Source organism: Struthio camelus, chromosome 17 (genome assembly GCF_040807025.1).
Source record: "Struthio camelus isolate bStrCam1 chromosome 17, bStrCam1.hap1, whole genome shotgun sequence".
Classification (NCBI taxonomy): domain Eukaryota; kingdom Metazoa; phylum Chordata; class Aves; order Struthioniformes; family Struthionidae; genus Struthio; species Struthio camelus.
The window spans coordinates 9,668,143-9,694,368 of record NC_090958.1 but is presented as its reverse complement, the minus strand read 5'-3'; the positions used below and the strand labels follow the sequence as shown (position 1 = coordinate 9,694,368).

Sequence of the window (26,226 nt, the reverse complement as noted above, 5' to 3'; positions counted from 1 at the left end):
GTCTGGCGGGCAATGGCTAATGCAGGAGCCTGCTGTGAAACTCATGCCTGCAGGCACATGGGCACTGAGCTGTGTCTGTGCTCAGCTGCTCAGTCACAGTGCGGCCAGGGTGCTGGAGCATCCCACTGAGGCTGAATGAGCACTTCCCTTTTGGCACCCGGCGTTTCGGCAGCGTCAGAGCAGGAGCTCGGCACTGGGGCTGGGGCGAGCAAAAGGCCCCGTTGGCCGGTGCTGGTCCCGTGCCCTGTGGGGAGCAGCCCCGGGGACACCCGCTGAGGGGAGATCGTGCCACCACAGCAGGCGGTAGCTGGAGGCCACATTCACAGGAGGATTTTATTTCTGCTCTAACAGAAACCAGCCGCATTCGCAGCTCATAATTTGCAGTACTCGCTGTGGACGAGGCCCCAGCAGGCCCCCGGCAATGGTGTCGGGAGCCGGAACAGCAAGTGGGGGCGGTGGGGCATTGCCCGGCAGTGGGGTCCTGCCGGGTAGCTGGGATGGGCTGAGAGCCTCCGGCGCTCCGGAGACTGGGATGTGAGCGGTGCCCCCACGCTGCAGCCACCTTGGGCTGCCCAGGCATGAAGGACAGGGAGGCGGTGGCTCCAGAGCTGCCTGGGGATTCAGGGACCCCCCCTCCCTGCCCCGGGGAGGCTCTCAAGGGGCTTTGCCAGGGCCTGCTACAATTTCGTTGCCTGGTGGGGGCTGCACTGCAGGAGGAGAAGAGGGACAGGATGACCCAACAGCTCCTTGGGGCCACAAGCCAAGAGGGGCCGCGGGCAGGGACGCGCACAGCGGCACTCAGCCCCTCGGGGCCACGCTGGTGGCAGGGTCCCGACAGCGCGTTCGACCAAGGAGGCAGGACAGAGAGAGAGAGACGCAGATACAGAGCCAGCGCTAGTTCAGTGTCTGTGTTTATTGGGCTGACACCCAGGGTGCGGGGACAAGTGTGGGGCACAGGGACAGGACGGAGGGGCCGGGCACAGGGGGGACGGCAGGGACCTGCGCCAAAGGAGAGTGGCTGCTGCCACCAGCAGCCACGGGGACGGACGGGGATGGGGATGGGGAAGTGGAGGGGGATGAGGAGAGGAGACAGTGGAGCTCCCGGTGGGTTAGGAGGAGCACTCGGATCTCTTGAGGACCTTCTCGATTCTCTTGCCATCGTGCGTGACCTCGCAGGTGTAGGTCTCGTGGCTCTTCCAGTCGCTGGCAGTCAGTGTCAGGTAGCTGCTGGCCATGTACTGGTTGTTGCTCTGCCTCTGGGGCTTGGTGGTCTCCACACCGTTGGAGATGGGGCTGCCATCGGCCTTCCAGGCAACCTCCGCAGCGCCGGGGTAGAAGTTGCCCAGCAGACACACCAGGGTGGCTTTGCTCTTCTGCGCAATCTCATCGGAGGATGGTGGGAAGAGGTGCACGGTGGGGGAGACCTTGGGCTGACCTGTGGGAGAGAGCAGCACCAGGGTTAAGGAGAGAGATGGACTTTGGAGAGAGATGGACTTTGAGGGAAGTAGTGGGGGGGGGGGGGAGGCGGGGCTGTGTCTTTAAAAGTTGGTCACGTAGCATGGTGCATCATCGCTGTGGCGGCAACAAGCATCAGCAAAAACCCTGTTGTCCCCATATGCCGGTGCAGGCGTCAGCGTGCTGCTCGGCACTGCAGCGGCCGTGCTGGGTCTGGCGGCAACGTCGAGGCCATGAGTGACCCCCCCCCACCCCGACACCCCCGCCGGCCACCTTCGCCTGGAAACGCCTGCTTCTCCCATGATTAACAGTTTAAGATTTACTGTTACAATGCGCTTGGAAATAATGGCTATTATATGAATAACAAATAATATGTGCATAACAGATAGATGTGTATATGACACACATATATATACACACACATATGTCTATAAGAGTATTCTACATTATGTAGCATACGTTACCTCTGAGAGACACAGTATAATTTATATTTTCTATATGCAAAGCTTTCCATATTTATATGTTATACCTACAGACATACAAGCGCGTATACACATTCATCCTGTTAGCTCTCTATCTAGCTATGTCTTCAACGAAATATATCCATTTGGTCTGATCTTTTCACTTTGGGATCTCTGGTTCACTGACACAAACCCACTTCTTTCCTCTTCTACGGCTATTTTCTCTGAACTCCAACCGTCAAGCAAAACCAGCCCTGTTTTCTCACCAGGTCTGCTCTAAGGCACTAGCAGGTACAGCTCGGAAAACGCACAGCTAAAAGAATGGCAGCGGCAAGACTGAGAAAGGACGTTTGTTCTGGCTCAGCTAGCTACCTTGCCTGATCAAATGCACAATACCTAAACATATACACCCGAAACCGGGGGGGGGGGGGGACCTCCCCCCCATAAAGAGCCTCCCGCCTGAAGAAGCTGGTAAACTGCACGTTCTTCTTCTCATGCCCCCCGTCATTGGGGTCAGACTTTTTTGTGGCACTTTCTTTCCAAAAGCACAAGCGCTGAAGGAACAATATATTTTCACCCCCATGCTCAACAGACATTTGAGAGCTTTCTCTGCATTTCTGGCCACCCTTACCGGGGGCGGGGGGGGGGAAGAAAAGCTCTTCAAGAGCCTCCCGACCTGTTTTATTTGCGAGCACAAGGACATGTCATTTTTCTCTCCAGTGAGATGAGCCTTGCCTCCCCCCTGCCCCGTGCCCAAAGAGCACTGACTGTCCTTCAGCGGCCCTTCCTGGAGGAGCTCGGCTTGGAGTCCGAGGGAGAAAACGTCTGCTCCTTGCTAAGGACTGAGGACTGGCTCCTCAGGTCTAAGGAGCAAGGACTTGGACCTTGGTAAGGACTAATTTCCTCACAAAGAAGAAAAGAGCCTCACTTAGGAACCTAAGCCCAAGTCTCTGAAAGAGGGTGCCAGGGCCAGGCCTGGCGTCCATGTCCTGGGCAAATTTAAAGACCCGATAATTGAGAAAATGCCCAGAAATCCTCCGTGGCGCACACCAGAGTCCTCTGAGTCCTCCACGACGAGACAAAGGCCGTAATGACGCGCTTAGTGCCTCTCCCCAAACCGGCGGCAGAGCCCACAGCCTGCCACCGAGTCCGAGAAAAAGTCCCCAAATCACCGAAAAGCGCAGAAAAGTCCCAATTTCCCGGTGGGGAAGGAAAGACTGTGAGGAGTTGAACGACTTACCCAGGACGGTCAACATGGTCCCCGCGCCGAAAGCACCACACAGTGATTCGAGGCTATACAAAAACCTCCAGTCCAATTGCAGGAGCAGTGCTGAAATCCTATGTTTCTTAGGACACAGTGGGACGGAGGTGCCTTGATGGACGTGGTGGGATGGACATGTCACGATGGAGGAACCCCAGTGGGCGTAGTGGGAGGGAAGTGCTCCAACAGATACAGCAGGATAGATGCAGCAGGACAGAGGTGCTCCAAGGGATGCGGTGAGATGGAGATGCCCAATGCATGCATTGCGATGGATGCAACATGCAGAGTGCCCAGGAACACCAGTGGTGGCATCAGCACTGCTGGAGGGGGCTTGGCTCCTGCGCAGCGTCTGGCGGGCAATGGCTAATGCAGGAGCCTGCTGTGAAACTCATGCCTGCAGACACATGGGCACTGAGCTGTGTCTGTGCTCAGCTGCTCAGTCACAGTGCGGCCAGGGTGCTGGAGCATCCCACTGAGGCTGAATGAGCACTTCCCTTTTGGCACCCGGCGTTTCGGCAGCGTCAGAGCAGGAGCTCGGCACTGGGGCTGGGGCGAGCGAAAGGCCCCGTTGGCCGGTGCTGGTCCCGTGCCCTGTGGGGAGCAGCCCCGGGGACACCCGCTGAGGGGGGATCGTGCCACCGCAGCAGGCGGTAGCTGGAGGCCACATTCACAGGAGGATTTTATTTCTGCTCTAACAGAAACCAGCCGCATTCGCAGCTAATAGGGTGTCCTGCATGCTGGAGATGAGGTCCTGCTGCCAGCTCCTTGCCTCGGGGCAACATGTGCCCTGGCCCGAGCCCTACCCGCACTGATGCTGCTGTCCTGACCTGCAGGCGAGAGCGGCACCAGGGTTAAGGAGAGAGATGGACTTTGAGGGACGTGGGTGTGTGTGTGGGGGGTGTCTTTAAAAGGTGGTCATGGCTGTACCAGTGATGTTTTGGAGTTGTTCAGTGCTGGTTTTGTCAAAAAAGCTTATGGTTTAAGCTTCTTACTGTCTGTGTTTTTTTTTTAAACATTCACCAAGTATCATTTTTAAACATTCACCTTGTAATCAAAAAAGGCTTTCTTACAATTAAGAGGTCCTAACACTAAATAGGAAGTACCACTTATATGGGCTGTAGGATTCCCAGCAGCTGGTATTGCATATCTCAGCCATGTGCCACGCTCATGTCTCGCTTTGGCCTCAATGCACAGCTCCTGCCCTGCCTCCGAGCCCAGCCGAGGAGGGGCCTCACCACACTGCTCACAGCTGGCCTCATGTTCAGTCTCTGTGCTCCCACTAATTTCCCAAAATCCCAAGGCCAAGAAATACAGCTGGCTTCGAAAGGCCACACGCCCCTATCAGCACACTAAAGAGACCAGTGGTTTTTGTGAGCGTGGCCGCGTCACGTCTCAGCATTTCTGCCTTTGCTTCCACGCGGGTGGCAGCGATCCCAGCCAACAGGTTCTGTGTTCACCAAGGACAGCACAGCTCAGAGCTGGGTTGGTGGCAGTGGGTCACCTCTGCTCTCAGCCCAAAGCTACCGCGGCTACCGCGCTGCCTGGGCGTGCTCCAGGCACGCGACCCTGCGGCACCATGCTCCTCTCCTCTAGTTTCAGGCACTGGCCAGCATACCTCACATCAGTCCAGTCATGAGATATTTTTGACTACATCACCTAACACCCTCAAGCAGATTTGATTTGCACACCATGGAGCATTCAAGTCAGGGAATTAATGGATTATAAATTATCCAACCTGCTTATAGTATGTTAGCGTATTGTTTCAGTGACAAATAACTCCACAACTTGAGTCAATATGTGGGGGAAGTGATACTGGCTCTGCTTTTTCTCTCTCCCCTGGTGTGGATGAAGCAATCACTTACTTAAACACAGCACTTATTTTGCGATTTCACATACTTCAGCTGAAACCTCTCCATTTCCTGTCTATACCAGAGAACCGCCCTCTGGCTGTTCTTCCTCTATGAGCAAATCTATTTTTTGACTTTCTGCCTGCCTTTACTTACATTTCATGCAGAGCAAACAAACTGAACTCACATGCATCTAACTCCGACAAGATCTGTATATTTTTCTGCAATTTTTAAGATGCTGTCCTGGCACTCAGATATTGCCTAAAACCATCTTCACTTGCTCCCCATAAGAGAAACACCTTTCCCTTTCTAACCTGTTTTGCTGAATTCTTTCCCTTACTTTGAATTCCTACTTCTCAATAATATCCTCTAACCCTTCAAAAGTAGTTCTCAGTTATGATGCTATTTTGGAGACTAAAAAATTGATCATCATTTTGAACACTACTGAAATACAAAGAGGCAATTTTTCCTTCACTAGCAAGACCAACCAGTCTGCACAAACTTGAAACCTTCCATTTCAACCACCTATACTTCCTCATCATATAATAGTATGTAGGTGGGAGCTTTTCCTTAGGAGAAAAAAAGGTTAAGAAGTTCCTAGTTTATAAACTCTAATATAACCTGGCTGTCTGTCAAATAAATATGTCTTTTTACTAAGTAATTCCTGCAAACAAGTTGAACAAGACCCAAATAATACAACCAAGAATTTGATTAGGAGGAAATCTGCAGATTTGAAAAGGCGAAAAAGGGTTTGTGAGCAGTAAAGACCAGTTGGCATGTAAAATCTTGTTTTCCCCCAATGAGAGAAATGCACCTGGATACAAGTCAGCGTGGTTAGACCAAGGTCATTTGACTATCACCATATGGAGAAGTTGGAGAGAGAAAAATAGGAAAAATTTGGACACCCACCAACCACTGGGGAACTACTGTAGGTGAACCTCAGCGTGACTTACCAAAGACGGTCAGCTGGGTTCCACTGCCAAAGATATATATACAGTGACATATATATACAGTGCAAAAATAGCCCAGGCAGCTGCTTACGCCCAGCCTGCAGCCCTGGCGCGCAACAAGCATGGTGGGGCAGCACTCGCAGCGGTGGTTGGGCTCCTGGCTGCTCAAGCGATTTGAGTGGCACTGTTTGCTGGAGGATAACAGAGCAGGGACAGTATTTATGGATTCTCCCCCTCCCCCCAGTTCTCCCAAGGGATATCCAGATGTGCCTCCATTGGCCAAGGTCACATGTCAATCCCCAAAAAACAGGCTTGCTTGTTTTCAAGTTTCAGTGAAGGTATCCCCCCCCACCATTCAGGTCAATTTGCCTTTGAAGGCCTTATGATCTTTCCATCTTTCTTCCCTCCTGGATCTCTTCCCATTCCTGTAGGGAGTGGTGGCAGCTCACTGGGCCCAGCTTCACCTGGTTCAAGCAGGTCTTCCCTCTTCCCAACTGCCTGTGCAGGCATGGAGTAACTAGACCACCACAGGACTGTGGCACCTGCTGCACTTCTTCACGGGATGGGAAGTGCAGAGAGCCCAGAGGATACTCCAAGCACGGAGCCAAGCAGCCAGTGTGGCCTAGGTCTTCCAAGTGGGAGGTTACTGGGGAAGCTGGTGAGCACAGCTTCAGCTGTGGATGGGAAGGGGTGTGAGGGGCTAAAAGCTCAGGGTTAGCTGGCAAAGCCAAGCAGGATGTCCAAGTGTGTGCCAACCAGGAATATAGCTGTGACTCCCATGGTGAGCCCAGCAGGGAGCCTGCAATGAGCTTGCCAGGAGACCCCACTGCGTCCCGGGGGGCACTCTTGCTTCCTGGTCCTGTTCTGGCCTGGGAGCTCTTCTGTCTTTGGGAGCTGAGCTGGGCAGAGAGGTGACAGAGGACCTGGCTCCAGAACAGCCTCCTCCTGCTTCAAGAAGGGGGCAGATGGAGCATTTAACCCATCTCATTCAGTTCTGTCAAGGTCATGGCCTACTTCCCAAGGTTTTCCCCTGGCACACCAGGATGAGGGATTGTGCTGCTTGACTAGCTGATGCAGCTCTTGAGCAGCAGAGGAGGAGCAGCAGTGACTGTAGGGCATTGCTGAAGTATTTTCCTTGTACAGGCCCGACAGACAGGGGCACCACAGAGACCTGTGGGTTTGCCATGAATGCCTTGCCAACTTGTCCAATATGGACCCAGGAGCTCACCATCCCCCACAGCCATGCAGAGCACCCCTCTGCCCACCCCCACCCTGGATCCCCCAGGCCATTGCTCCTCTAGGTCAATCCATCCCAGCCTAATGCCAGGCCCTTCCTCTTTGAGCTCCCCAGGGCATTACAACGGCATAGCTTGCTTACCGGCACTGCCTGACCGTCAGCTCTGGTCTTACCACCTGCTGAGGAAGCAGCACATCCCTCTTAGTCCCTGCCTTTCTGGCCCATTCAAGCAGCAGGGACTGCTCAGGTGAAGGCTCCCAGCAACTGGGAGCATCTGTCAAGGGCCTGGGTGGGCAAGGTGGGGGTTGGACAGCAGGCATCAGAGGCTCTTAACAGGGGAAAAGCTGACACTAGCAGAATAGACTATCCTAGGGATGCAGATGCCTAAATACAGCTGCAATAGCCAAGGCAGAGGTGAACCAGAATGGGTCTCAGCTGAGATGTTAATGAGATGGATTAACTCCAAATTCCCAAGGGAAGGCTTGGCTGCTGGTTTGTAAAGTGCTTTTCAAGTGTGACGCTAGTCTTACAGGACACAAAGTGCCTGGCTTGGAGAAAAAGAGCTCTTACTGAATTTAAATAGCACCTACTTAAAATGAACTTGAAAATATTTAGACACTGGTTTGTGCAACTGGTTATAGAAAATCATAGAGTCAGTTGGGCCTTGCAAAATAACTAGAGATCGGCTGCAAGGGACAGAGGCCTGTCCTCCATGGGTTATGTGTGCATCAGGAAATGCAGGTTACTCACACCAAAAGCGTTTGCAGGAAATGGAGAACATCAGTGAATCTTTTAATGACAAATGATGCTTAGATGATTTTCTGGTTCAAGGAATTTTCTGTTTCAGATGTTTGCTTTGCCTCTGGGAAGGCTTAGGCATTGCTGCAAAGGGTGAAAGTAGGAGAAAACTCATGAAGATTGTTTATATAAAAAACTTAGCTGAACCTGATGCTCTCTTTTCTGGATGACCTGCTTCTGAGCATTTCTGAGACTGATGGGGTTTGGGTTACACTTTAGAGGAGGGCAAAAAAGGATGACAATGTTTGGCTCAGAGGTCTAGCTCTTCTCATTGGAGCAAGGCATGGAAGAAAACGTGCACACTATTCTACTTACCAGGCAAGATGTGTTGGCAGACGAGCCTTTGGCACAGATTTGGCCCTTAGCCTCTGTGGGCCTGAGGCTGCCCTTTGCTGGGAATACGGATGGGTGAGGGTGGGCTGGCCCTAGGCGCACAGGGACAGCCCTGTGACAGGGAGGCTATGCACAGTTACTGGTGTCCTGATGCCCAGGTCTGAGGCTGGGTCCAAGGTCAGGGCTGAACAGCTCAGGCTACATGAAGCTCTCTCCACTGCTGCTGCTTAGCTCACCTGGATGTGCCTAGTAACAAATTAAAAGGGAAATGGTAGGATGGGCCTCTGCATCCTTGCAGTATAAACTGTCCTGCAGCCACCACTGCACAGCTTGTGCAACCATCTGCCCCCAGAAACCATGTCTGTTCAATCAGCTAAAACCAGCACTGCCTGCAGAGGACAACAGGGCTGCCCTCACTGCGCGTACCCCAGGGACGCAGCTCGGGCTGCCTTCTCACCAACAAACCTTTGCCATGAGCAGTGCAGGGCAGTGCAGGGAGGGCTTTGGTGGGGACCTGTGTGACCATCAAATGGGAAGAGCAGACACTGTTCAATGGTCCCTGCAGTGGCAGGAGGTTTGTGTCACACCTCCCCATTGCTCAGCATAACTGAGCGAGCATCACTGATGCTGCTATCATAGTGAGCACAGCAATAAACAGCCTTGTCCTCAGCTTGGACCCCAGGGATGCATAACGGGGCTATGGAGCCAGACAACGAAACAGAGAATCGCACAAGGATGCTCGAGGATCTATGATTGTTGTTGTAAATATATCACAGTGATAGGGGCGCTACCAGGTTTCTGCTGGTACCAGCCATGGCAACTGTCACCATAGTAGCTGATGTTACCTCTAGAGCAGGTGATCTGGGCGGTTTGTCCTCAGGACAGGGACACCGAGGCCGGCTGAGTCACCGCTGCCTAGACCAGGGAACCTGCAGAGGGAGAGGAGAGAAGTGAGAAAAACAGGGCCCCGGGGGTGCGAGGGGGTCAGTAACTGCAGGTTGCTTAGGGCTCAGCAAGGCCTGGCAAACCTGCACAAGCTGACCATGCACACCAACATGAGCTATGATGCTGCAGATCCAGCCAAAAGGGGAAGTTCAACCTGGAGGAGCAGAAATATGCAGCAGCCATAAAACTCCCAGCCAGGCAGAGCCTGCCGAAGGTCACCGCACCTCAGCAGCACCTCTGTGGGAAGGCGCGAGGCTGGCGGGGAGCATTTGCCCAGCACCCCGGTCGCCCCTGGCCGAGCTGGGCTGGCAGGAGGGCAGGGAGGGCACCCGGCAGCACCCTGGGTGCCAGCCTGCCTGGCCAGGGACACCTCTTCCTCGAAGCGCAGGCAGGAGGCAGGGCCCAGCACGGCCCCCACCAGCCTGGGGTCCGTCCCCTCCCCTGAGCTGCCGAATGACAGGGGACGGCCACAGCTCTGGGGCCCTAGAGCAGGACACAGCCACAGGCAGCGTGGGGCAGTGCAGGGAGGGCTGTGGTGGGGACCTGTGCAACCATCACGCGGGGACAGCAGACAGCACTGCTCAATGGTGCCTGCGACGGCAGGAAGTTTGTGTCACACTTCCCCATTGCTCGGTGTCACCGTGGGATCAGCCCAAGTGTTGCTACCACAGTAATACGCTGCCTCGTCCTCGGCTTGCACCCCAGTGATGGTCAACGTGGCCGTGGAGCCAGAGGTGGAAGCGGAGAATCGCGCAGGGATGTTCGAGGGTCTCTTGGTGTTGTCATATATCACAGTGACCGGGGCACTGCCAGGTTTCTGCTGGAACCAGCCATAGTAGCTGCCACCCCCAGAGCAGGTGATCCGGGCGGTTTGTCCCGGGGACACGGACAGCGAGGCCGGCTGAGTCAGCGCTGCCTGGACCAGGGAACCTGCAGAGGGAGAGGAGAGAGGGCAGAAAGCGGTGGGTCAGCGAGTGCCGGAGCAGCAAAGCCCCCCCAGGCAGCGGGACGCAAGGCGGCCCCTCTGCCCGCAGGCCCCGGCCGGGGACACCCAGTCCGGCCAGGGCACCTGAGCCGTGGGCGAGCACCGCGAGGAGGAGAGGGGCCCAGGCCATGGCGCGATCCCACCAGCTCCGCGTCCCCACGCCGACGGGGCTGTGCCGCGGACCCCCGACCCCTCTTAAACCCCCGCCCGCCCGCGGCACGGCCCCTCCATGCAAATCTGCCCCGCGCTCACCGCCAAAGCCTGCCCGCGCCTCCCTCCCCACGGCCCTCCCCGCTCCCAGCCCGCCTCGGCCACGTGCTACGCAGCGGCGCTTGTCCGAGCCCCGGCAGCGCAGACACGGCCCCGCCGACATGCCTGAAGCCGGGCACCCACGGACACCCCATCCCCACACCGCGGTGAGCCGAGCAGGGCCAAAGGGCCTGCGCAAGCCGGGCTCCTTGGAGCAGCAGGGCACCAGGCGGCCCTCGCCCCTCCAACACCCCCGCCGTGGGGCCGGGGTCCTGCTGACCGCCAGGAACAAACCCCACCCTCAGCATCGGCCCCTCTTACACGGGTCCCCGGCCCCACACAGGCCTTGGCCCTTCCTGCCCGTCCCCGCTGCAATTCGTGCCCTGCACTGCTGCTCGGCTCCACCTGCCCCGGCCCCTTTCCACAAAGGCAGGTGCCAAGTCCTGCCCCGGGGCCGGAGCAAGCCCTCGCCCCGCACGGGCTGGCGGCCGACCGGCTGCAAAGCAGCTGGGCAGAAGAGGCCCTGGGCCTCCTGCCGGACCCCAGCTCGCCCAGCAGCCACCAAGGCGCCCTCGCGGCAAAGGAGGCCCAAACCGCCCTGTGCTGCGGCAGGAGCAGCGCTGCCAGCAGGTTGAGGGAGCTGAGCCTTCCCCTGAGCGCAGCCCCGCCGAGGCCACTGCTGCAGCGCTGCGTCCGCCTCCGGGCTCCAACCTCAGTGACTCCGGGTCTTGCCCAGCCTCACCACCTGCACTGCCCTCTTGCTGTGCTGCTTTCCTGCTGCTTTCTGCATGAACATCAGCCCTCATGCTGCAGGGCCAGTCCCGGGGGGACACTCAGCCTGGGGGGACACTCAGCCTGGGGGGAGCAGAAACGCGGCAAAGCTTTCCCAGGACACACAGCAGCTTCCAGCTCCACACACTGCCCCAGCCGCTGCCCCTGTCCCTCGGATGGGCCTCAGAGAGGCCATCGGGAGCTTTACACGCCCCAGGCACTGCTGCCCAGAATTGCTCACCTTGAACATCCCCTAAACACAAGGGCCTCGGCCCCTCCAGCCCAGCCGGCACTAAACTCCCTCCCCGCTGCACAGCTCCACCTGGGGCCTTTCGGCTGTGCTGCCAGGCGGGGATTTCCACGCCTGTGCTCACACAGGGATGTGCCAGCCAACCACACTTACCTCAAACCTTTGAATGCAGACTAGGAAGCGCCAACAAGACAAGACTATGGGGAAACGCCTTGCATCCCTTCTGGGAAATCGGAGGCCTCTCTGAAGTGCCTGTACACAAATGCATACAGCATGGGGAATAAACCGGGGTTAAGGGTCTGTGTGCAGTTGCAGTGCTATGCGCTCATTGCGGTTATGGAGACATAGTGGGATAGCTCGCGTGACTGGAATGTTGCAGTGGGTGGGTAGAGGCTCTTTAGGAAGGACAGGCCAGGAAGGCAAGGAGGAGGAGTCAGTCGCCCTTTATGTGAGAGAGCAGAGTGAACCTATGGAGCTCTGCCGAGGGGTGGCCAATGGGCCGACTGAGAGCTCATGGCTAAGGGTCAAGGGGCAGGCGAATGGGGGTGACACTTGCTACAGGCCACCTGATCAAGAAGAAGGAAATGAAGCCTTCTACACACAGCTGGAAGTAGCCTCGTGTTCGCAGGCCCTGGACCTCATGGGGGGCTTGAACCACCCCGATACCTGCTGGAGGGACAGCACATCCAGGCACAGGCAGTCCAGGAGGTTCCTGGAGCACATTGACGACAGCTTCCTGATACAGGTGACAGAGAAGCCAATGAGGAGAGGTGCTGTGCTGAACCTCATACGTACAAACAAGGAAGGGCTGGCAAGAGACGTGAAGGTTGGGGGCCACCTTGGCTGTAGTGACCAGGAGATGATGGAGTTCAAGATGCTGAGAGGAGGGAGCAGGGCAAAGAGCAGGATCACAACCTTGCACTTCAGGAGAGCAGACTTTGGCCTCTTCAGGGACCTGTTTGGAAGAATCCCAGGGCACAGGGTCCTAGAAGGAAGAGGGGTCCAAGAAAGCTGGTAGATATTCAAGGATCACCTCCTCCAAGCTCAAGAATGGTCCCTCCCAGTGAGCAAGAACTCAAGTAAAGGGGGCAGGAGACCTGCCTGGATGAGCAAGGAGCTCCCAGCAAAACTCCAACAGAAGAAGGAAGACTACAGAAGGTGGAAGCAGGGACAGATAACCTGGGAGGGATAACAGAGGGATGTTGTCCAAGTATGCAGGGATGGGGCTAGGAAGGCCAAGGCCCTTCTGCAGTTTAATCTGGCAAGGGACGTCACGGACAACAAGAAGGGCTGCTATAAACACATCAGTAACAAAAGGAAGCAGAGGGGAAACGTGGGCCCACTGCTGAATGGGGCAGGGGCCCTGGTGACTAAGGATACAGGAAAGCCAGCGTTACTGAATGCCGCCTTTGCTTCGGTCTTTACTGCTGAGGCCAGCCCTCAGGAATCCCAGGCCCCGGCCACCAAGAAGAAAGTCTGAAGAAAGGAGGACCTGCCCTTGGAGGGAGGGATCAGCTTAAGGATCACTTAAGCAAACCGGACATGCACAAGGCCATGGGCCCTGAAGGGATGCATTCCCGAGTGCTGAGGGAGGTGGTTGATGTCGTTGCAAGGCCCCTCTGAATCATCTTTGAAAAGTCATGGCAATGAGGAGAAGGGCCTGAGGCCTGGAAGAAAGCAAATGGCACTCCAGTCTTCTGCAGCACCTCTGTGGGAAGCGCGAGGCTGGCGGGGAGCAGATGCCCAGCACCCCGGTCGCCCCTGGCCGAGCTGGGCTGGCAGGTGGGCAGGGAGGGCACCCGGCAGCACCCTGGGTGCCAGCCTGCCTGGCCAGGGACACCTCTTCCTCGAAGCGCAGGCAGGAGGCAGGGCCCAGCACGGCCCCCACCAGCCTGGGGTCCGTCCCCTCCCCTGAGCTGCCGAATGACAGGGGACGGCCACAGCTCTGGGGTCCTAGAGCAGGACACAGCCACAGGCAGCGTGGGGCAGTGCAGGGAGGGCTGTGGAGGGGACCTGTGCAACCATCACGAGGGGTCAACAGACAGCACTGTTCAAGGGTGCTTACGATGGCAGGAGGTTTTTCTCTCACTTCCTCATTGCTTGGTGTCACCGTGGCACCACTACAACTACCAGCATAGCCACCACAGTAATACACTGCCTCGTCCTCAGCTTGCACCCCAGTGATGGTCAACATGGCCGTGGAGCCAGACTTGGAACCGGAGAATCGCGCAGGGATGTTCGAGGGTCTCTTGTCATCCTGGTATACCACAGTGACCGGGGCACTGCCAGGTTTCTGCTGGAACCAGCCATAGTAGCTGCTGCTGCTCCCAGAGCAGGTGATCCGGGCGGTTTGTCCCGGGGACACGGACAGCGAGGCCGGCTGAGTCAGCGCTGCCTGGACCAGGGAACCTGCAGAGGGAGAGAGAGGGCAGAAAGCGGTGGGTCAGCGAGTGCCGGAGCAGCAAAGCCCCCCCAGGCAGCAGGACGCAAGGCAGCCCCTCTGCCCGCAGGTCCCGGCCGGGGACACCCAGTCCGGCCAGGGCACCTGAGCCGTGGGCGAGCACCGCGAGGAGGAGAGGGACCCAGGCCATGGCGCGATCCCACCAGCTCCGCGTCCCCACGCCGACGGGGCTGAGCCACGGACCCCCAACTCCTCTTAAACTCCCGCCTGCCTGCCGCACGGCCCCTCCATGCAAGTCTGCCCTGTCCTCACCCCTGGCTCGACACCACAGGTACTGCAGATCACATCTTTTGGGACAGAGCCACGCTTCTGCTCAGTCTAGTCTGGGCAACTTAGTTGCTGGTGGTCACCACCCTGTCACCATGCTGCAGGACAGAGCAATGGTGCCAACAGGGAACACCAAGGCCAAGTGCTCCGAGTGCAGCAGAACCTGTGAAAGAGCCCATCGACAAGCCATTCCCACCCACCAATTATCGCTCAAAAATGGCACCCAAGGCATCCAGCCTTCCCCACCATCACTCCACGGTTTGCTAAACTGTGCTCAGCACTGCTTCCCTGCTACCTACAGCCTCATCTTTGCCTCCGACCCCAGGGATCCTTAAGATGCCTGTGGAGCCACAGCCTCTACTGGAGAATCACGCAGCGATGCCTGAGCGTCCATTGTTGTAGTAAAACACAGTGACAGGAGCAATTGTAATTCCTGGTTTCCGCTGGTACCAGCCATAGCTCTTGTCAATCCTGGGGCAGGGGATGAGAGTGTCTCACTTCCCCATCCCTCTTCACCACCACAAGAGCATCACTGCTGCTGGCCCAGCCCCCACAGTAACACTCAGCCTCGTCCTCAGCTCGCGCCCCACTGGTGGCTCACGTGCCCGTGGAGCCAGACCTGGAACCAGTGAATCGCACAGGGATATTCAAGGGTCTTTCACTCTTTTCATATATCACAGTGACAAGGGCACTGCCAGGTTTCTGCTGGAACCAGGCAGAGTAGCAGCCACCCCTAGAGCAGTTGACCTAGTCAGTTTGTCCCAGGGACACCGATGCCGGCTCAGTCAGCCTTGCCTGGACGGACCAGCAAACCTGGAGAGAAGGGAGGGTAGAAAAGAAAACAAGGGGTCAGCAAGTGCCGGAGCAGCTAAGCCTTCCCCCAGGCAGCAGGACACGCCACAGGCGCCCTGCGCCCACAGCACCCCATGCGACACACGGACCAACGGCCCCACACACAGAGCTCGCCGGGCCCTGCAAGCAGAGCGGGAGCAGCAGGCATGGGCAACGCCGCAGCAGGAGGAGAAGGGACCCGGGCCACAGGCACATTTGGGGAGCAGAGCCCAGCCTGGCGGGTGCCAGCACAGGGCCAGCTCTGGGGGGAGCAAGAGCAGGGGCCCACCAGCAGCAACAGGGAGCAGCGCTGGGGACAAGGCCACACGGTGCTGTTAGTGGGGACAGGGACGAGACGGGCCTGGCCACAGAGTCACCTCCTTGAGCCAAGGCACAGGAAAGGCAGGACGTTCAGAGATGTGGCCGTGCAGAGGGGACAGGAAGCAGCACGCGCCCTGCACCCATGTCTTGCTTCACCCCCTCTTTGACTCTGGGGTTTGTCTCTCACTTCCCCAATGCTCAGTGTCACCAGGACCCTGGGTGGCACTGCTCTCCCAGTCAGCACAGTAATATCCAGGCCTTGTGCTCAGCTTGGACCCCAGGGATGCTTACGGTGTTCCTGGAGGCAGAAGTGGCTCCATGAATTGCACAGAATTGCACAGGGATGCTCAACGGTCTCTTGCCATTGTAGCGAATCACAGTGACAGGAGCATGGCAAAGTTTGGCTGGTACCGTGCACAGCTGTAGCTACCGCCACAGCAGGAGATCTGGGCAGTTCGACTGGGGACACGCACAGCGAGGTCCGCTGAGTCAAACCAGCAGGCAACAAGCAGCTGAGGCTGTCCACCTCTCCCTGCCCACCCGCAGAGCGCCAGCGGGCTCAGCAAGGCCTGACAAACCTGTCTGCACCAGCCGCGTGCACCAGGGTCGGCTCTGCTGCTGCAGGACTGGCCCAAAGGGAAGCTCAGCCTGGGGGAGCAGAAACATGGCAAAGCTTTCCCCAGGACACCCAGCAGCTTCCAGCTCCACACACTGCCCCACCTGCTCCCGCTGCCCCTCGCCTGGGCTTGGCCAGCAAGGGTGAGCCCAGACGGCGCCTTCGCAGCAGCAGGGCCCTGGTGCCTGGGGCAGCCTGACAGCCTCCAGACACAGGGTGGACAGGACAAGTCCAACAGCAGACACTACGGCTGGGGACTCGACCCTGAATGGCTGAGAGGAAAGGGGACACAAAACCTGCCTCTTTGACTCTCCAGGGTTTGTGTCTCACTTCCCCATTGCTCTCTGTCACCGTGGGAGTAGCACAACTACCAGTATAGCCACCACAGTAATACACTGCCTCGTCCTCGGCTTGCACCCCAGTGATGGTCAATGTGTTTGTGGAGCCAGAGGTGGAAGCGGAGAATCGCGCCGGGATGTTCGAGGGTCTCTGGTTGTTGTTATATATCACAGTGACCGGGGCACTGCCAGGTTTCTGCTGGTACCAGCCATAGTAGCTGCCACTACCCCCAGAGCAGGTGATCCGGGCGGTTTGTCCCGGGGACACGGACAGCGAGGCCGGCTGTTGAGTCACTGCTGCCTGGACCAGGGAACCTGCAGAGGGAGAGGAGAGAGGGCAGAAAGCGGCGGGTCAGCGAGTGTCGGAGCAGCAAAGCCCCCCCGGCAGCGGGACACAAGGCGGCCCCTCTGCCCGCAGGCCCCGGCTGGGGACACCCAGTCCGGCCAGGGCACCTGAGCCGTGGGCGAGCACCGCGAGGAGGAGAGGGGCCCAGGCCATGGCGTGATCCCACCAGCTCCGCGTCCCCACGCCGACGGGGCTGTGCCGCGGACCCCCGACCCCTCTTAAACCCCCGCCCGCCCGCGGCACGGCCCCTCCATGCAAATCTGCCCCGCGCTCACCGCCAAAGCCTGCCCGCGCCTCCCTCCCCACGGCCCTCCCCGCTCCCAGCCCGCCTCGGCCACGTGCTACGCAGCGGCGCTTGTCCGAGCCCCGGCAGCGCAGACACGGCCCCGCCGACATGCCTGAAGCCGGGCACCCACGGACACCCCATCCCCACACCGCGGTGAGCCGAGCAGGGCCAAAGGGCCTGCGCGAGCCGGGCTCCTTGGAGCAGCAGGGCACCAGGCGGCCCTCGCCCCTCCAACACCCCCGCCGTGGGGCCGGGGTCCTGCTGACCGCCAGGAACAAACCCCACCCTCAGCATCGGCCCCTCTTACACGGGTCCCCGGCCCCACACAGGCCTTGGCCCTTCCTGCCCGTCCCCGCTGCAATTCGTGCCCTGCACTGCTGCTCGGCTCCACCTGCCCCGGCCCCTTTCCACAAAGGCAGGTGCCAAGTCCTGCCCCGGGGCCGGAGCAAGCCCTCGCCCCGCACGGGCTGGCGGCCGACCGGCTGCAAAGCAGCTGGGCAGAAGAGGCCCTGGGCCTCCTGCCGGACCCCAGCTCGCCCAGCAGCCACCAAGGCGCCCTCGCGGCAAAGGAGGCCCAAACCGCCCTGTGCTGCGGCAGGAGCAGCGCTGCCAGCAGGTTGAGGGAGCTGAGCCTTCCCCTGAGCGCAGCCCCGCCGAGGCCACTGCTGCAGCACTGCGTCCGCCTCTGGGCTCCCCAGCACAACACAGACCTGCACGTGGTGGGGCCACTCCAGCAAAGGGCCACGAGGGCGGAGAAGGGGCTGCAGCATCTCTCCTTCGGGCAGAGCCCCCGAGAGCTGGGACTGCTCAGCCCGGAGAAGGGAAGGCTCAGGGAGAAGCTCCTCAATGCTCATAAATACCTGACGGCGGGCAGAAAGAGGACAGTGCCCTTCCCACGCTCTTCCCACCCAGGGGCAGCCCGAGACAGCAGCAGAGGATGCGAGTGCAAACTCAAGTACAGGAAACTCCATTTACACCAAAGAAGAAAGAGGATTCTGCTCTGAAGCTGGTCAATGCCTGGCACAGGCTGCCCAGAGAGGCTGCGAAGGCTCCAGCCTTGGAGACAGGCCAAACCCAACGCCACAGGACCCGCACAACACAAGGCTGCGGGAACTGGCTTTCCGCCAGGCACCTCAAGACAGCAGTCACGTGGAGCAAGACCTCTGGGGAAACGCACCTCAACGCTTCTTTTGTCAGAAACACCACGCAGCCAAGCCAAAGCCCTAAAGCAGCTCTCGTGCTCTCGGGTCCCGTCGTGCTGAAGCTTCCGCGCAAGCTGCCTTACTCCTCCCTGTTCCAGCCTGTGACCATCCATCCACCGGGCTGTGCCGAGGACGTGCCCGAGGCCCGCCGTGGTGAGGACCAACGTAAGGTCATACACGGAGCCACAGCCAGCTCACACAAACCAGCGTGCAAGGCGGTGCTCACTGCCCGAGACGTGCTTACTGCCACCCTGAACCCCAGCCCCACTTCTCATCCCAAGAAACCTCAGGGAAAGGCTCCAGGCACATGGAGACAGCCGTTTAGTCTGCGTTACTCTTACACAAGAGCTTCAGTCCCAAGCTACCACCACCTGTGACACCGCGAGGCCAGCAACACAGCAGCTCCTGCTTAGGCGCGCGATATTTCTCACGAGCTCTGCTGCTCAGCGGCAGCTCCTCGTGCTTCAAGGTGTGCTGCTAAAGCACGACCAGACCTGTTCACAAGCTCACCAGCAACCGCTGGGGCGTCGTGCCCCATCTGCGGTCCCAGGTGCTGCTGCAGCACCCCCTCGTGGCCTCCACCCGCTCACACCGGAGTGGAAAGAGAAACGGTGAGAAGGGGGGAGAAGCTGCGAAGCTCCCAGCAGATGCAAATGTGCCTCAAGGCTGCGGGAACTCATGACGCTCAGCCCTCTAAAGGCTCAGAAGGGAGCGCCCAACAGGCCAGCGCTGGGCGGTCGTGCCCAGCGCTGAACTGCAACTCCCCGGCTCCCGCTGCTGACGGAGACTGCACCGAGGCACCTGGGGCTGGACACCCAAAACCCTGACAGGGGCCAGAGGCAGAAAGCCTCGGGGAACGTCGGCACGAGGGAAGGACGCGGCACTTCTGCTCCGCAGGGCCCCGGAGGGCTTCCTCGCAGCAAGGCCTGGCACCGGCAGCAGGGAGCGGCCAAGACGGGCAGTTTTGGTCTCACTTGCCCGGGTGCCCACATCAGTGGGCTGTGCACCACCAGCCCACAGAGCACAGTGAGAGTCAGCCACGTCCTCCACGGGTGCCCAGGGGACGGTCGGCATGGCCACGCTCCCCGAGAGGGACTCCAAGAACTGTCCTGGGACAGGAAAGGCAGCGCGTTCACAGACGAGGCTGTGCAGAGGGGACAGGAACCAGTACGCACCCTACACCCATGGCCCTGCTCGACCACGAGGCAGAAGGGCAGAAAACCTTCTTCAACTCATGGATTTGCGTCTCACTTCCCCAATGCTCAGTGTCCCCACGAGGGCACCACTGCTGCTGCCAGCACCACCACAGTAATACACTGCCTCGTCCTCGGCTTGCACCCCAGTGATGGTCAATGTGCTTGTGGAGCCAGACTTGGAACCGGAGAATCGCGCAGGGATGTTCGAGGGTCTCTTGTCATTCTGGTATATCACAGTGACCGGGGCGCTGCCAGGTTTCTGCTGGAACCAGCCATAGCCACCGCTATCCCCAGAGCAGGAGCTCTGGGCAGTTTGTCCCGGGGACACGGACAGCGAGGCCGGCTGTTGAGTCACTGCTGCCTGGACCAGGGAACCTGCAGAGGGAGAGGAGAGAGGGCAGAAAGCGGTGGGTCAGCGAGTGCCGGAGCAGCAAAGCCCCCCAGGCAGCGGGACAGGATGGGGCTGACATGCCCACAGGCCCTGGAGGACTGGGCACCCAGTCCAGCCAGCCTCCACCCCAGGCACCCTCTAATGGGGTGGCTGTAGCCAGAACCTGGGCCTCCAGCCTGCCACTGTCCCTGGGGCCAGCCGGGTCCCCTTGGCTGAGGCTGAGCAGTGCCGAGGCATGGCCATGGATACGCAGCCCTTGGCGTAGCCTGGAGACCCTCTCCATGGCCCACGTTGAGCAGGGGCCAGGCCTACCGCTGGGGCCTGGGCCATAGGGAGGCCCTCTCCCTGTGTTTCACTGCCCTCCAAATGGCGGGGAGCAGATGCCCAGAGCCGTGGTTGCTCCTGGCCAAGCTGGGCTGGCAGGTGGGCAGGGAGGGCACCCAGCAGCACCCTGGGTGCCAGCCTGCCTGGCCAGGGACACCTCTTCCTCGAAGCGCAGGCAGGAGGCAGGGCCCAGCACGGCCCCCACCAGCCTGGGGTCCGTCCCCTCCCCTGAGCTGCCGAATGACAGGGGACGGCCACAGCTCTGGGACCCTAGAGCAGGACACAGCCACAGGCAGCATGGGGCAGTGCAGGGAGGGCTGTGGTGGGGACCTGTGCAACCATCAGGTGGGGACAGTAGACATTGCTCAATGGTGCTTACGATGGCAGGAGGTTTTTGTCACACTTCCCCATTGCACCACCATAACTACCAGCAGAGCTACCACAGTAATACACTGCCTCGTCCTCGGCTTGCACCCCAGTGATGGTCAACGTGGCCGTGGAGCCAGACTTGGAACCGGAGAATCGCGCAGGGATGTTCGAGGGTCTCTTGGTGTTGTCATATATCACAGTGACTGGGGCACTGCCAGGTTTCTGCTGGTACCAGCCATAACCATAATAGTCGCTGCTGCTGCTCCCAGAGCAGGTGATCCGGGCGGTTTGTCCCGGGGACACGGACAGCGAGGCCGGCTGTTGAGTCACTGCTGCCTGGACCAGGGAACCTGCAGAGGGAGAGGAGAGAGGGCAGAAAGCGGTGGGTCAGCGAGTGCCGGAGCAGCAAAGCCCCCTAGGCAGCGGGACAGGATGGGGCTGACATGCCCACAGGCCCTGGAGGACTGGGCACCCAGTCCAGCCAGCCTCCACCCCAGGCACCCTCTAATGGGGTGGCTGTAGCCAGAACCTGGGCCTCCAGCCTGTCACTGCCCCTGGGGCCAGTGGTCCCACTGGTTCCAGCAGAAACCTGGTTCAGCCTGTCACTGCCCCTGGTCCCCTTGGCTGAGGCTGAGCAGTGCCGAGGCATGGCCATGGATACGCAGCCCTTGGCGTAGCCTGGAGACCCTCTCCATGGCCCACGTTGAGCAGGGGCCAGGCCTACCGCTAGGGCCTGGGCCATAGGAAGGCCCTCTCCCTGTGTTTCACTGCCCTCCAAATGGCGGGGAGCAGATGCCCAGAGCCGTGGTTGCTCCTGGCCGAGCTGGGCTGGCAGGTGGGCAGGGAGGGCACCCGGCAGCACCCTGGGTGCCAGCCTGCCTGGCCAGGGACACCTCTTCCTCGAAGCACAGGCAGGAGGCAGGGCCCAGCACGGCCCCCACCAGCCTGGGGTCCGTCCCCTCCCCTGAGCTGCCGAATGACAGGGGACAGCCACAGCTCTGGGGCCCTAGAGCAGGACACAGCCACAGGCAGCGTGGGGCAGTGCAGGGAGGGCTGTGGTGGGGACCTGTGCAACCATCAGGTGGGGACAGTAGACATTGCTCAATGGTGCTTACGATGGCAGGAGGTTTTTGTCACACTTCCCCATTGCTTGGTGTCACCATGGCACCACCATAACTACCAGCAGAGCTACCACAGTAATACACTGCCTCGTCCTCGGCTTGCACCCCAGTGATGGTCAACGTGGCCGTGGAGCCAGACTTGGAACCGGAGAATCGCGCAGGGATGTTCGAGGGTCTCTTGGTGTTGTCATATATCACAGTGACCGGGGCACTGCCAGGTTTCTGCTGGAACCAGCCATAACCATAATAGTCACTGCTGCTGCTCCCAGAGCAGGTGATCCGGGCGGTTTGTCCCGGGGACACGGACAGCGAGGCCGGCTGAGTCACTGCTGCCTGGACCAGGGAACCTGCAGAGGGAGAGGAGAGAGGGCAGAAAGCGGTGGGTCAGCGAGTGCCGGAGCAGCAAAGCCCCCCCAGGCAGCGGGACGCAAGGCGGCCCCTCTGCCCGCAGGCCCCGGCCGGGGACACCCAGTCCGGCCAGGGCACCTGAGCCGTGGGCGAGCACCGCGAGGAGGAGAGGGGCCCAGGCCATGGCGCGATCCCACCAGCTCCGCGTCCCCACGCCGACGGAGCTGAGCCACGGACCCTTTTAAACCCCCAGCTGCCCGGGGCATGGCTCCTCCATGCAAGTCTGCCCTGTGCTCATCACCAAAGCCTCCTGGGGCCACACTCACCACCGAGCGGCCAGGGCACCAGCAGCTGCAGACAACCCTGGGGATGCGGCCTGTGGCAGCAACAAGGCCTTCGTGCCCCTGTGCTCCAGACACAGTGGACAAATCCCCCCACTCCTTGCCTGGCCTTTCCTCAGTCCTGCCACGGGCTGCAGCGAGCAGAGGAGCCTGTGCCCATCCTGGGGACGGATGCACAAGGCCCCGGGCAGGGCATTTCCATGGGCCCCGTCACATTCTCCTCCGGACTCATTGCAGTGCCAACGGGGTCAGGGGTCTGCCTTCGCTGGGAGGGAGCCTGTGAGCTATTGTGGGCCAGGACGCGCTGGATCCAAGGCTGGTCGAGGGCTGGAGACCCACTGGGCTGCCTGTGGGGACAGTGCAGCCAAGGGGGCTGCGAAAAGGCAGGAGCTGGGCCCCCACTTCCCTCCCTCCTATCTCTACGTCTTAAAACGATCAGGGACTCGCGAGCTCCAGGACCTGAATGCGGGGATGGTGATGGGCACAGGGTGCGGGGCTGGGATCAAGTTGGTAGAAGAGCACAGACTCCCCCATGCCCCCCACAATCAGAAGGGGCTTGAGGCAGCTCTCCTGTCCCCAGCCCCATGCACAGCCCTCCCTCCCCACACCAAGGCGCTGGGAGAGCAGAGGGGCAAGGCCAGCTGGGCCTCGGCTCCCTGAGGGGCAGCTCCCCTTGCACAAGACCCCAAGACCACAGCCCCACCAGCCTAGCATCTCCGTCCACACCTGGCCCTCGGGCACCCCATGGACCCCACGTTCCCCTGCCCTCTCCTCCTGCCCCGCTCATGGGGACCTAGCAAATGCCGCTGCTGGAAACACTTAGTGCCCCACAGCAGCCATCACCCTCGGCCCCAGCAGCAGCCCTGGGACAGGCACGGGGAGCAGGGCAGCCCCTTCCCGGCAGCGGGACATGGCTGGGCATGGGCCAGGCCCAGCGACCTCCCAGCCGGCCAACATGCTGCAGAGCTCCTGCACGGGGACCAGAGCCCTTGGATGCAGAGAAACCCCCAAACCACCCTCACAGGGGCACAGAAGCCTGGCCCTGCCCAGGGCACTCAGCACCCAACCCTGCACCACAGGAGGAGATTTTACACTCACTGCCCAAAGCTGCCCTCCCAAGGCGCCCCAAGCCCAGGAGCTGCAAGTCCCGGCGTTCCACCACCCTGGGGCTGGTGGCAAACGGGGACTGGGACACAGGTGAGAATGCAAGAGGGAGGACTCTCCCTGAGAGCAGAGACTAGGATATGAAAGGGTCCTCACCCACCCTAGCATTTCTCTGTTACTCCCGCATGGCTCAGGGGCTCTAGGAGCCCTGTAAGGATTACCACCCCAGGCACCACAGTAACACTCAGCCTCGTCCTCAGCTCGCGCCCCACTGATGGCTCATGTGCCCATGGAGCCAGACCTGGAACCAGTGAATCGCACAGGGATATTCAAGGGTCTTTTGCTCTTTTCATATATCACAGTGACAAGGGCACTGCCAGGTTTCTGCTGGAACCAGGCAGAGTAGCAGCCACCCCTAGAGCAGTTGACCTAGTCAGTTTGTCCCAGGGACACCGATGCCGGCTCAGTCAGCCTTGCCTGGACGGACCAGCAAACCTGGAGAGAAGGGAGGGTAGAAAAGAAAACAAGGGGTCAGCAAGTGCCGGAGCAGCTAAGCCTTCCCCCAGGCAGCAGGACACGCCACAGGCGCCCTGCGCCCACAACACCCCATGCGACACACGGACCAACGGCCCCACACACAGAGCTCGCCGGGCCCTGCAAGCAGAGCGGGAGCAGCAGGCATGGGCAACGCCGCAGCAGGAGGAGAAGGGACCCGGGCCACAGGCACATTTGGGGAGCAGAGCCCAGCCTGGCGGGTGCCAGCACAGGGCCAGCTCTGGGGGGAGCAAGAGCAGGGGCCCACCAGCAGCAACAGGGAGCAGCGCTGGGGACAAGGCCACACGGTGCTGTTAGTGGGGACAGGGACGAGACGGGCCTGGCCACAGAGTCACCTCCTTGAGCCAAGGCACAGGAAAGGCAGGACGTTCAGAGATGTGGCCGTGCAGAGGGGACAGGAAGCAGCACGCGCCCTGCACCCATGTCTTGCTTCACCCCCTCTTTGACTCTGGGGTTTGTCTCTCACTTCCCCAATGCTCAGTGTCACCAGGACCCTGGGTGGCACTGCTCTCCCAGTCAGCACAGTAATATCCAGGCCTTGTGCTCAGCTTGGACCCCAGGGATGCTTACGGTGTTCCTGGAGGCAGAAGTGGCTCCATGAATTGCACAGAATTGCACAGGGATGCTCAACGGTCTCTTGCCATTGTAGCGAATCACAGTGACAGGAGCATGGCAAAGTTTGGCTGGTACCGTGCACAGCTGTAGCTACCGCCACAGCAGGAGATCTGGGCAGTTCGACTGGGGACACGCACAGCGAGGTCCGCTGAGTCAAACCAGCAGGCAACAAGCAGCTGAGGCTGTCCACCTCTCCCTGCCCACCCGCAGAGCGCCAGCGGGCTCAGCAAGGCCTGACAAACCTGTCTGCACCAGCCGCGTGCACCAGGGTCGGCTCTGCTGCTGCAGGACTGGCCCAAAGGGAAGCTCAGCCTGGGGGAGCAGAAACATGGCAAAGCTTTCCCCAGGACACCCAGCAGCTTCCAGCTCCACACACTGCCCCACCTGCTCCCGCTGCCCCTCGCCTGGGCTTGGCCAGCAAGGGTGAGCCCAGACGGCGCCTTCGCAGCAGCAGGGCCCTGGTGCCTGGGGCAGCCTGACAGCCTCCAGACACAGGGTGGACAGGACAAGTCCAACAGCAGACACTACGGCTGGGGACTCGACCCTGAATGGCTGAGAGGAAAGGGGACACAAAACCTGCCTCTTTGACTCTCCAGGGTTTGTGTCTCACTTCCCCATTGCTCGCTGTCACCGTGGGATAAGTACCACTACCAGCATAGCCACCACAGTAATACACTGCCTCGTCCTCGGCTTGCACCCCAGTGATGGTCAACGTGTTCGTGGAGCCAGAGGCGGAAGCGGAGAATCGCGCAGGGATGTTCGAGGGTCTGTTGGTATTACCATATATGAGAGTGACCGGGGCACTGCCAGGTTTCTGCTGGTACCAGCCATAGTAGCTACTCCCAGAGCAGGTGATCCGGGCGGTTTGTCCCGGGGACACAGACAGCGAGGCTGGCTGAGTCAGCGCTGCCTGGACCAGGGAACCTGCAGAGGGAGAGGAGAGAGGGCAGAAAGCGGTGGGTCAGCGAGTGCCGGAGCAGCAAAGCCCCCCCAGGCAGCGGGACGCAAGGCGGCCCCTCTGCCCGCAGGCCCCGGCCGGGGACACCCAGTCCGGCCAGGGCACCTGAGCCGTGGGCGAGCACCGCGAGGAGGAGAGGGGCCCAGGCCATGGCGCGATCCCACCAGCTCCGCGTCCCCACGCCGACGGGGCTGTGCCGCGGACCCCCGACCCCTCTTAAACCCCCGCCCGCCCGCGGCACGGCCCCTCCATGCAAATCTGCCCCGCGCTCACCGCCAAAGCCTGCCCGCGCCTCCCTCCCCACGGCCCTCCCCGCTCCCAGCCCGCCTCGGCCACGTGCTACGCAGCGGCGCTTGTCCGAGCCCCGGCAGCGCAGACACGGCCCCGCCGACATGCCTGAAGCCGGGCACCCACGGACACCCCATCCCCACACCGCGGTGAGCCGAGCAGGGCCAAAGGGCCTGCGCGAGCCGGGCTCCTTGGAGCAGCAGGGCACCAGGCGGCCCTCGCCCCTCCAACACCCCCGCCGTGGGGCCGGGGTCCTGCTGACCGCCAGGAACAAACCCCACCCTCAGCATCGGCCCCTCTTACACGGGTCCCCGGCCCCACACAGGCCTTGGCCCTTCCTGCCCGTCCCCGCTGCAATTCGTGCCCTGCACTGCTGCTCGGCTCCACCTGCCCCGGCCCCTTTCCA

General features: G+C 60.1%; 1 protein-coding gene, 1 long non-coding RNA gene and 2 gene segments (V, D, J or C); all 4 read right to left on the bottom strand.

The window, feature by feature from the left end:
• Positions 1-893: 893 nt before the first annotated feature.
• Positions 894-22,158, bottom strand: LOC104138878 (immunoglobulin lambda-1 light chain-like). 8 transcript variants are annotated; one of them, XM_068911753.1, is made up of 4 exons: positions 22,098-22,158; positions 20,541-20,840; positions 3,157-3,195; positions 894-1,435 (listed from the first exon to the last, which is right to left on the bottom strand). In XM_068911753.1, exons 1-4 carry the CDS (start codon positions 22,141-22,143, stop codon positions 1,110-1,112), a joined length of 711 nt encoding a protein of 236 aa, XP_068767854.1. In that variant the 5' UTR covers positions 22,144-22,158; the 3' UTR covers positions 894-1,109. The 8 variants fall into 8 exon arrangements, with proteins under 8 accessions (XP_068767854.1, XP_068767855.1, XP_068767857.1 ...); XM_068911754.1 differs by having other exon boundaries at positions 20,547-20,840; XM_068911756.1 differs by lacking the exon at positions 20,541-20,840 and adding an exon at positions 13,670-13,951.
• LOC138061446 (uncharacterized) lies at positions 3,202-9,925 on the bottom strand. The gene is made up of 3 exons (XR_011135200.1): positions 9,371-9,925; positions 9,188-9,271; positions 3,202-8,588 (listed from the first exon to the last, which is right to left on the bottom strand). It is a non-coding gene; the product is annotated as an uncharacterized lncRNA (long non-coding RNA).
• On the bottom strand, positions 15,695-16,915 carry LOC138061443 (Ig lambda chain V-1 region-like). The segment is given in 4 exon segments: positions 15,695-15,720; positions 16,001-16,070; positions 16,339-16,691; positions 16,830-16,915. Coding segments are annotated over 4 exon segments (480 nt in total).
• On the bottom strand, positions 21,842-25,749 carry LOC138061441 (Ig lambda chain V-1 region-like). The segment is given in 5 exon segments: positions 21,842-21,958; positions 23,706-24,536; positions 24,817-24,886; positions 25,155-25,498; positions 25,638-25,749. Coding segments are annotated over 4 exon segments (471 nt in total).
• Positions 25,750-26,226: the final 477 nt, after the last annotated feature.